Source organism: Phalaenopsis equestris, unplaced genomic scaffold (assembly GCF_001263595.1).
Source record: "Phalaenopsis equestris unplaced genomic scaffold, ASM126359v1 Scaffold000154, whole genome shotgun sequence".
In the NCBI taxonomy this organism is placed as follows: Eukaryota; Viridiplantae; Streptophyta; class Magnoliopsida; order Asparagales; family Orchidaceae; genus Phalaenopsis; species Phalaenopsis equestris.
In genome coordinates, this window is record NW_018164596.1 from 313,520 (window position 1) to 325,423 (window position 11,904).

Consider the following 11,904-nt stretch of genomic DNA (forward strand, 5'->3'; position numbering starts at 1 on the left):
TCCTAAAAACAACTCAACAAGTGCTAATTGAAATAGTTGTAGCCACCCCAAAGGATTGGTAGTCAAACATTTTATTGAAAATTTTATTTTATTTTTTTTCAAGCATTTTAGGACCATAAAATCATTTTTCAACATTTTATATTAAATTTTGACATTTTTAAATCCAAACTAAACATATGGTCAGTATTTTGAGACATCTTAAAAATTTTGAAGTTGAGAAACTGTATAATAGAAAGAATTTAACTTTTAAGGATAAATATACGATCAAGAAGGAATAAAAATCAATCATAACACCCATATGGTGGTCTAAAAAAGGGATTTCCTTGAACTTGTGATTTTATGCCAAAAATATGTTGATACATGAGAGATTTTCAAACACAATATTTTGATGTTAAAAAATTGGATTGCAACTCAAAAGCCTTCCAGAAAGTTTCATTTCATCAAGCATGTATTTCAATGCAAATTTCAAATGACATTAGCATTTAAGAATAAAGGCTTCAAAAAATAACTGTAAGAACATTCAAATTTCAAATGACATTAGCATATAATGAACTTGAGATCGCTCTTGGAAGTTCAACAAAACACATTCAACCCAGAAGGATTTGATTCAAACCATACAATCACCTACTTCAGATAAGAAATGACCAAAATGTCCAATTAAAATAACGATAAATCTATGGTTTTACACACTTGAAAGAGAACTGAAGGTTGAGAAAATTTTGAATCTTGGACAAGCCCAGGTTTGTTCATTACATTAAACACCAAATGTTTGCCTTGGCTAGACTTCTCCACCTATGTTCCTCGCCAGCATCCCCTTCATAACAATCAAATAATGTGGATATATAATTATAATTATTAAGTAGCCTAGTGCCATTTTTTTTCACCCTTGATTTTTCTTTTTCTGGGTCTTGGACTTACAAAATTATGTGCTTTTTTATGTTGCAGATTACTATGTCTACAGGTGAGATGCTTGTGAAATATAATGCTTACAAAATGACAAAATTAAGTAGGACTATTACTTCCAATTAAATTCGACAAATAAAAGATTTCCATGAATGTTGGACCAATATCTAAGTATCAAACAAGAGTCACGTTATTTGCCAATAAAAATGCCAAGTATTGGAACTCGTGATTGTATACCAATTTACACAATTCACTATAATTCAAGGAACGGTTATTTCACAAATTCATCAACATAAAAATACGTATAAATGTTACAATTGCTTTATGACAAAATCTCGCTCATTCAACGGTAACCATCGACCCAAAATAACATATTTAGCATAAAGTTTGGCAGAGCCAGTTTCTCCAGGCTATCTAATAAATCTTAACGCTTATGCCGATGACACATAATAAAGAATAACTGAACATTATAACTAATGATCCTATTATTCTGTTCACCTGCTCTCGGCTTCCTGAAAAAGCAGCAGACTTTTCTGGCAGAAGTCAAGAAACAAGCCCAAGCAAATAATCAGAAATCCCTGATTTTTACTGTGATTTGTTGAAGTAAAAAATGAAATATAACTTCTTAAGATTGCTTCTTTTCTGTAGATGTGACTGTAACTCAATCCTCGCTGATTTTTGAGTGCCAGAGCATCTTCTGGCAAATCAGAAGCTTCTCTTTCCCCGCACCATATTCTGTATCTTTGGTCTCACAACGCCATTTCATTCCTCTTGCCATTGCAGAAATGGCATCTATAAAGTAGTCTGATTCCCTAATAATTACATAACCACTGGGACGAAGTATCCTATCCATCTCAAGGAGAACATACTTCATTTCACACCTGAAAGAAACAGCAGCCACTCTGTCAGTATGTGCACCGTGTTTAGCTTCAGTGAATTTGGAAGGAATTGTTGCCCGCAGTAAATAAAAACAACACAAAGCAATTTACCTCAGGATATAAAGAAGGAGAGAGTAAACTCTCTGCGAGTGCATATAAAAAGGTGCATAGAAATTTTGAGCAACTGCTAAATAGAGTATGTAGGGTCATAAGATAATATATGCATCCTGTGTTTAAAATTTGTTCAAAATATAGCAGCAGCAGTCACATCCATTGATACCGCAATAGTACCAGCTGGAGTCCCAACAATCAGAACTATTGGGTTATGATATTTCATAGAAAGAAATTCAAAATACAACAAATTCATTCTGAATTTATTTGGTTCTCAAGCTAGATGCCCAAGCCATATAAATGCCATCATATGAGAGCTGGGAGCCAATTTCCAGAATGAAAAAGTGTTGCCTCAGTTGGAATAAAGTTGATTACAAAAGGCCTACCAGGAACTACATGTTGAACCACACCTTATTAAATAGCTTGAGCAGATAAAATCGCAATACAATATCATTTTGGAAACACTTGTACGATATTGGGTATGAAATGATTGCAATCCTAATGGAAAACTAAGACAAATTGAAAATTCTTGACCATGGAGTTTCAACAGGGATATAAGATGGTGGCTCTTCATAGTGACCCTAGTTTGTGAAAACTTTGGTGTCAACGGAGCCACCGAAGGTGGTGGCTATGTTAGAGTGACTATTACCTAAGACCTAGAAGGGGTTAAGAAAATTTCTGAGATTTTCAAGACATTGCCGGAAGTTCGTGAAATACTGTAATTCGAATTTATGGCCTTTTGAAGAGAAACTGAAGATGGATAACTTTCAATATGGGAAAGTGACAACCCGGACTTTTGAAAAGTTAAAGAAGACCATGTCCAGTGAACCAGTGCTGGAGTTACAGGATATTAGCTAACCCTTCATTATAGAGAAGGATGCTTCATGCTATGGATTAGGCTCTATTCTCATGCAGTGTCAATGACTCATCACTTATTTTAATCAAGTGCTGGCGGTGAGAGCCGGAATCAAGTTAGTTTATGAGTGAGAACCACCCGATTTGATCTTGCAACAGATTCTTTTTTTTTCCACCTTGAGGACATGGTGCCTTTTTGGGAGAGGAGTAACGTTAGACTGGCACCTAAGGGAAATTTTGTCTTTCATTAGCTATTATTTTTTGGTACAAATAGGACTTATTATGCTTAAGGTTAGGTATGCTATGAGATTGTGTCTTGAGTTTTAGGTATAGGATTTGGGAAAGATTGCCTATGCCTCGAATTGTAGGTGCTTATCTTTATGTATTTGGATTTGTATTGCTTTGATTTGATATCGATTGAATAAAATTTATTACTTCTGCCCAAATCTCTATGAAAGTTGCCTTGGTTCGTCTCAAACTACTTCCAATGGTGCTCTCTGTCATCTGTACAAGTCTTGGATCTTCAATTGGGTAATTTCTATCATTTTTCCTTGCAATTAATTTGTTAGCGGCCACATTGTGTGACAGATTTAACATTTTTCAAGTATGATGTGTGCTAGATTTTTCTTTTTTTAAGTGTGAATTTCTGTCATACTGAAATTGAAGTTTAGGTGTCGTATCTATGTAAATCTTCCTTCATATTTGTGTGACTGCTCTATTTTTTTTGGCATAAAATAAATGTTTTTTTTACAAAAAGGAATTAATCTTTACTAAACTTGAGAGCTGACAACTTCCAAATTGTGAATTTTTTGGGTCTCACAGTGCACCTCATCCTAGTTTGCATTAATAAAATCTAATTTCTTAAACATGCCATATTAAGGTCTTATCCTATGCCCCCTCAGCTCCCCTTTATAATCATATAAGCATCTGAAATATCACTTTATGCAAACAAAGCCAAAGGGCCACGCTTCCTAATGAAAACATGGATACTGTCCATACAACCAACACCCATGCCATTTACAAAATCACAACAGAAGTTTTTTTTTTTTTTTAAATCACAACAAAAGGTTGAACTTCCCTAATTCCCTAAAATTTGAAAGTGTTTTGGGCTTCTAGAAACCCCAAGCTACCACCTTATGCCAGATCTCTCGTGAACACTAACAGAAATGCAGCATATAAAAGGATGTCTAATTGTAAACACAGCCTAAGAATGCCAAAGCTATTAAATTTTCCGACAAATATTTCTGCTGCAAGCTATCAAGTAACAAAAGAAAAAAAGATGAGAATTAACTCACCTATGACTTTCAGCAGTAAATAAGCCATCGAGATGCAAAAGGTCATATGTTCGAGGATATGTTGAGAAAGGCTCGCACCTGGAATAAGAAAATAAGGAAAACTTCCAATAATTAGAATTTGATAAAACAAACTCAAAGAAAATTGAAACACATCCGCATGCATGAAGCATTTCAAACACAGCATAAGAGTTCTTTCATGTCAAATGTACAAATTTAGTTTAAGTTTTTCTTCTCTGTATATTTAGGGCTTGTATGTGATTTTTTTTTTTTAATCCTTAATTTATCTTTTATTTTTAAAAAAATATTTGTTTGGAGCATTTTTACATGTTTTTATTTTTTGTTTCTAACAACAAAATAATATGTTTATAAAAAAACTCAAAATAATTTTTAGTTGTTTTGATAGTTTTTTAATTTTATCTTACTTAAATTAAATAGCCAAATATATTTTGTTTCGAAACAACAGATTAAAAATAAAATAAAAAAAATAGAAAATAATTCTAATAACTGAATTTTTAATATAATAATAATAGTATTTAATATAATAATAATAATAGTAATATAAAATAAATAAGGAAAAGAAATTTCAAAACAGCATTAGAAGTAACCGTTTGCGCGATTTTACATAAGAGACAACTGCCTCTTTTGAAGCCAAGTAAAGCTGATGATTAGACCGAGGGAGCAAGAGTGGGAAAAAGGAGGTTTTGTCATGTGATTCTAATACCAAGGATATCAACGCTCTTGTAGGAAGGAGAAGAGAAGGCGAAGGTTTGTAGGAGAAGAGAGGCATACGAGAGTCAAAACGGAAGCCCCAACAAGCCTTCTTACTTCTTGTTTGAGTGAAAACGAAGATGAAGAGAAAAGGAACGCTCTGCGTGAAGGTTCGAGCAAAGAAGGAGAGACCCAAGCCTTATGTGTGATGTCACTGTCGTGTCGAGCCCTAACTGAAGGAAAAATCAAAGCAGAAGAAGGAAGGAGAAGGAGGCGGTTTCGTGCGATGCTACCGTGCGAAGCAATGGAGGAAGAAGCCATGCCCTACCAGAGGAGTTTAAGCTCACTTGCGTGGGTTAAGAAACCAAGCAGGGTATAAGTAAGAGTAAAATTTAAGTTATCAAATCATAAAAATTTAATTATCTATGTTATGATATTAATATTAAAGTTTTATGAATTTAAAACAGATAGTGTAAGACAAAGATTTTTGTGAGATAAAGAAGGGAGGCTACTTGTGCGCATGCATGTAAGTTTTAATTTCAAATTTAATTAATTTAAATACCTATTATAAGTATTAATGTTAGTTTTTATAAAATTATAACAGGAACCTTTAATCGAAGAGCTTTTACTGCATAAGATTAGGATGCATAAATTATTGATTTCAAACAATAAGAAGGTAAATGTTGAGGTTTTATTTCTAGTAAGTAAAAAATTGATAATCTAAATGCTTATGTGAGGTTTAAATTAATCCGGAATTGAAGGCTGATAAATTGTTGGAATTTAAGGAATATGCGAATTAAGACGTTTAAAGCAGGATAAGGTAAGGAATTATAAGTTTTATAAGTTAATTATATAATTTAGTTAAACTAAAGGTGACATTAATTTCATATTAATAATTTTATAAATTCATTTTAATAGTTTTACATTATCAAGCAGTTGAATTAAAGGGCAATAAAGAGATTCAAAAATTATGTGCTAGAAAAAGTGAAATGAAAGAAAAAGTATTTCAGATGTCATTTAAAGCAAATGTGAGTAATTATTCTCTTATATTTATTAAATAAAGATTTATTTAATAAATAATTTCATTAATAATATTGATGGTTATTTTTATAATTATATGTATATTGTCAATTTGAGAATTTAAAAAAATGAAATGAGAAAAGAGAAGAGGACTGTTCAATGTTTTTAAGTGGAGAATTAAAACGTAAATAGCTATGTCGGTCAGAATAATCTCTAAGTGATACTGGCAAGAAACATGATCTACCTGTGCACAATAAAGGAAATGAAAATGAAAATGATAAAGGTGTATCTTCGAGTGCAAATTATTTAGGTTACTTATGAGTAGAATTTTGAAGATACATTTGGATATGACAGCAACCCTTATATGACATTATAGAGATTAAAAAATGTAAATACTTAAATTGAACCGGAAATAGTTAAATTTAAAATGAAAACTTATAGATTGATCAAATAATGAACTACATTTATTTTGATCATTCATGCATAGCATTAGCATATGAATTTAATGAATAATAAGATTATAATTGTTCACTAAGTAGTGAAAACTTACAATTAAATTTAATTGTTTCTTTCAGGAAAAAAAAAATTGTAAATTGATATGTTTGACAAGAAACTTTTAGTTTACAGGAGAAGGACTATAACTAAAAGGTATCATGCTATGTAATTGTAGTTTTCTTTTTATACTATTTTCATTTGTGCAGTGATGTACTGATGTATGTTGGTTTGAGATATTTTCTACGGACTATGTTGTTATTTTTGAATGTTTTGATTTCTGTGTAGTATATTTTATTATTTCTCAGCAACTCTTTTATATATATTGGAAGTCATGAAAGTCTGTAAAAAGTAAATTAAATCTTAATACTATCCGACTGTAGTCCTTGACTTGGTTGATTCTAAGATATTAGGTCAGATCGTGATAGTGATCCCAAATGCCCCTTAGTGATTGCCTTTGCAAGTAAAGCAACATTTATACTAACCTACAAAACTTACAGTTTAAGTATGCATTCCCAAAATTCTAGAAATAAGGATAACGCATATATGATGTGGAAGTTTATTATCCATTTTTTTTTGCCATTTTAAAATGTCCATCAAATGAAACGTGGCTTTCAGGTTACCCTCCAAAAGTTCATATTACGTAGTATGTTCTTATGTCTTATTAGGAATGAAAATTTCCCCATGAGAATTTGTCCCTAGAAAACAAGAAAATTTATAGGATGGACCATCAATGGCTAGAAGTCACTCACCAGTCATGGAAGGTACCAATCAAACCCCTGTCATAGATAACACCAAGAGAATTTGCACCATAGGTTGACACAACATTCATTACCCATAACGGCGACTTAATGAGCGCAGCTGCAAATCCCCCATAAAGTGTATTCATATCCATTACATTTCTAATATTATCACTACCAAAAGCTCGAAGCAATTTCTGGTAGTGCTTCACTCTAACTTGCCATTTTGATTGATCATGCTTGAATACATTATTTCCGCCCGGTATCAATGAAACACGATCAGGAGCCACGTTTAAACGCTCAGGCCATTTTGGAGTAGATTTTAGGTCCAGTTTCTTCAATTCCGGATTCGGGATAGTTATGCAAGGCCGCAGTGGAATGTACCATGCTGAATCAGGATCCCTACTGTCGTCACACTTTGGAGGATAGGAAGATGGAGTTAGATTGTTGTAGCAACTATCATCTGTAGACTTTTGCCACACAGCGATGTCTTCTTTCATATTATACAATTTGAAGCACATGTTTGTCAGCAACTTTTTTAAACTGTTAAAATCTGCTTTCTGCTCCTCTATTGTTGTGTTCCATCCTCGCCATCGATTCTGATAATTAACTGGAGGTCCAGAGAGAACCCAGAATCCCCCAGGTCTAAGAATTCTGTGTATTTCTAAAAGATACAGCCCACCTGCAACCACAATTGTCAGATTTGAAGTATCTAATACATGAAACAAGCTGCTGTCAAACAAAATTATATTATTGTCGCTTAAAAAAGATGATCTTCTGATCTGAATGACAATTACCATCCTTCCCTTCTCTAAAACTTAAGAAAAAACAAAGCATATTATGCTAGTACTGACTATCATATAAAAACCTAGCATGCTTATAGATATTGCTAAGCTACCTATTATCGCATGTTAAAAATATATCTAAAAACTAAGAAATGTTTTTTTAATATAGAATGCCCGAGCAAAAAAAAAAAAAAACATTAGGCATGGATGAGAAAAATACATGTTAATAAGGTAGCCCAAGAGGAAATAATCTGGTGCAGCACAAGAAATTAATATTTTTATATCATGCCAAGCATCCAATTACAGCACATAAATGATACTACAATCACAATGTTGAATTACTTAAACAATTGAAAAGAATAGCAACGTTAAGTTTATCAGTCAAAAGACGAGAAAAGACATGCAAAACTTTTTATTTAAAACAAATGCTTGACCATTAGGTTCAAATTAAGAGCATCAAAATTATAAAAAATCAAAAAACAAAGAAGCTTAAGGTAATACTTGATTTCTAATAACAAAAACTAACTTCCCAACATCTTAAATGGACAGTAGTGCTCAACTTCAACATATAAGAAAAATACACGAAAAAATTACCAAATTCTGTCCATGGGATGAGACATCTGGAGCAGTGAGCAATATCAAAAGCATTGGATGGAAAAGGAAGCCGTTGTGTAGATATAATCCCTAAAATAGCTGGAATGCCACGTTCAAGGGCAAATTGCACTTGTGCTTCATGATTGTCTCTGGGTGCAAGCGAAAGAGTCAAAATTCCTCGGTCCAATAAATCACCACCCCAACTTGCAACCTACAAAAAGTAAAACATTTGGATTGTGAATGAGGTGATAGAAGAAAGAACCCTAACGCAATATTTTTATGTTGTCTTGCTGCAGTTTGGCAAATTGTAACGTGATTAGAAGTCATGCACAAACCAAAAGGGTAATAAGAAATTAATTAAAGCATCATGCGAGTTTCAGATAGAGTTCATCTACATCGAAATATAAAATCCGTAAGAATAATTCTCAAGAATAACCACTCCAACTGTTGATGTACAAGCCTTTCCTAATTTCTGCATACATCACCTGATTGTTTATCATTTCAATTGACGGAGCAAAATAGCCTTTGTTTAGATTGTAAGTGTGAACCTCCATACACCTTATGACTGTATTACTATAAAAGGCGTTAAGATCTAAGATGCAGATTCCCCAAACAAGTTATTATTCAAATTCAAAAGTCCCTATATTAAAATCTGAGATAACCTTAGTCACAAATTGATCAAAACTTACTGTTAAAATATGCCACAAATTTTTAAGTGATTTGATATATCTCCATGATTTAGTATTCCTACAAAATGGCGTTCAAGGCATTGGTTGCAACATGTCACCTATCGATTCCTCAAATATATGGCTAGTTGGTGCAGATAATAAGAAGGAATTTCTCAGAACGCTTGGTGAGGGAGGTAAGTAAGACAATATGTGGCCTATTCACCCAACAAACTAGATTCAAGTTCAAAAGCCTATGTATGAAGTCTGAGATGACTCTAATCAAAGTTTGATCAAAACTTACCCTTGAAACTATGCCACATAATTTTAATTGATTTGTTATATCTCACATAATTTTAAATGATTTGTTATCTCTCCACAACTTATTATTCCTACAAAATAGCATTCATTTCATCAATTGCAATATATATCATCTTAATTTCTCTAATATATGGCTACTTGCTGTAGACAATGAGACGGACCTTCTCAGAATAATAAGAGCGAGAGGCAAGAAGTGAGAGTATAAATGGCCAATTTAACAACTTGACCAGTGACAATGATGGTCCATATCATAAAGTTCCAAAGGCAGGGGAATCAGTAGCCATGAAGATCCATCATGGTGAAGAGGTTTATCAAAGAAGATTTATGGTGGTAGACGGCAATGATGAGAGAGTATATCAATTATCAATAATGAGGATAACATGGATTGAGAAGAATTCAAGTTGCTTGAAAACTCAGTAGTATGAGTTGAAAAGTTTGCTTAGTGCTAGAGGCTAAAGCTTGAAATGAGGCCAATAACCCTGATGCAAGAAGCTCTAGAGAGAAGATCTGGCAGAACTAGGGCTGTCAAAATGGCTCGTTGTTCACGGACAGCTCGTGTTCGGCTCGTTAGCTAAGTTAACGAGCTGAGCACGAACAACACAAACAAATATTTGTTCGTTCGTGTTCGGCTCGTTTTGACTCGAAATACTACTAATCAATTATATATATATCTTTGATGAGTAGTATTTTTAAAAAATTTAATTGACTACAAGGCTACAAATATTTATAATCAATTAAAAATATTAATGAAGAAAATAGAATAAAAATTATTAATTTAGATTCAAATGATGCTTTAAATATTACCCCAATCCTTAACATCTTATGACTACTTGATCAGGGTTATCAAAACGACTCTTTGTTTGTGAACGGCTCGTATTCTGCTCGCTAAGCAAACGAGCCGAACACGAACACACTTTTTGAGCTCGAAATATAAACAAACCAAACACGAGCTGAGTCTGGGCTCGCTCGTGTTCGGCTCGTTTACACCCCCTAGGTGGAGCAATCTTGCTAGTCACTGTCAAGAGATGATTGTGTAAAAGAAAATGACTACTAGGTAATATATTGAAACTTTCTTGGAGTAGTGTTTTGGGTTTCATTTGCTTTTGAGACGAGAGTTGACTAGAAAGGAGAGTATAAGAGGAGAAAGAATAAACAGAGATAATGGAAATATTAGCGAGATGAGAGAAAATATCCAAAGGTGCTCTTGTACTTATATCTAGACATAAAATATACCACTTATGCATGGGCACAGACAACTCTGTCAAAGCACATAGACCTTTTTCACTTATTTTCTATTTTTTTTCTTCTGAACTTATCTACAATAACTTTATGCCACACCTGCATTTTTCGACAACAGGAGGATGATGAGAAAATGTGCAAAATAACTCTTCTAGCTCAAAATTTTATGAACAAAATGAAAACAGCTTCCATGTATAATTCAATCAAGATCAAATGAAGAATGAAAAAGATGTTGACTTGAAGAATAGCATAGATGTTATCACATATCATTGACATTGTAAAGCAACTCTATGATTGCACGCCACCCTTTATCAAAAAATAGACAATCGGCAACAACTGAAATATGGGAAGGGAACTGAAAGTTCTTACATGAAGGATCACAAAATTTGTCTATTGGATAGCAGCTGAATGAGTTTCTTGGCTAGTCGAGCGAACCAAATACATAACAAATAAAATATGCTACTAGTTATCCAATTAAATATCTCAACCAAATAGTCAGTGTTGTTGAAATTTAATAAAAAATAAATTACTTCAATCATTAGCATCATGATATAATGCATCATGTTTGCTACTAGAGATGATAGGTCTTGCCCCAACAAGTAAACCATCATTTCATTCAGGTGGTAGTTTTAAGAACACTGCACTGACATTGAATTGAATATATCTTCAAGCAAATAAAAGCAGCAAAAAAAATGAAGGAATAAAAACCAAAGAGCATGACCAGCAGTATTATAAAATTTGTTTCTCATTCTATTGCATCGTAGGGCACCAATATGACAATAATAAAAAAAAATAAAATACCAACAGGCAATTTTGACAAGCATGGGATGCATTCTAATCATGACAAATAATGGCATCGTAGAAAATACTTTGGCAAAATACTCACCCCACAACCGGTATCAATGGCAGTTCGGACTGTCCCATCCTTCATTTCAGGAATCAAATTTTCCATCAAGTCAACATACTTACTAACCCCATTGGGAAACATAGTACCTCCACCAGGGAAGAGAAACTTCTCGCCATCTTTTATTAGCCAGTGTTGATTTGATTTCTGATTGTTTATCCAATCATATGGCACATTTCTGAAACATGTACATTAAATGGAAATATTTTTAGCATTATCTGTTAAATCTTAAAAAGAAAGAAATATGGCCTTTGAAAGGCATCCATTGCCTCTCTAAGGTTGATGTATAAATAAATAAAATGATAGAGCCATACCTATACCAGCATTCTTTTTTGCTTTGCGGCCATCTGATTGGAACTTTATAACCTACTGGTGGAGGCACTAAGCACTCTTT

General features: G+C 33.2%; 1 protein-coding gene across 1 annotated transcript in view; it reads right to left on the reverse strand.

The window, feature by feature from the left end:
* Positions 1-1,162: 1,162 nt before the first annotated feature.
* The window catches only part of LOC110021958 (probable methyltransferase PMT21), a 15,423-nt gene continuing 4,681 nt past the window's right edge, over positions 1,163-11,904 (reverse strand). The window contains 6 exon segments of the mRNA XM_020720693.1: positions 1,163-1,784; positions 4,043-4,120; positions 7,015-7,684; positions 8,382-8,592; positions 11,493-11,688; positions 11,825-11,904. Of these exon segments, the coding sequence (XP_020576352.1) occupies positions 1,565-1,784; positions 4,043-4,120; positions 7,015-7,684; positions 8,382-8,592; positions 11,493-11,688; positions 11,825-11,904 (1,455 nt within the window). The 3' untranslated portion in view covers positions 1,163-1,564.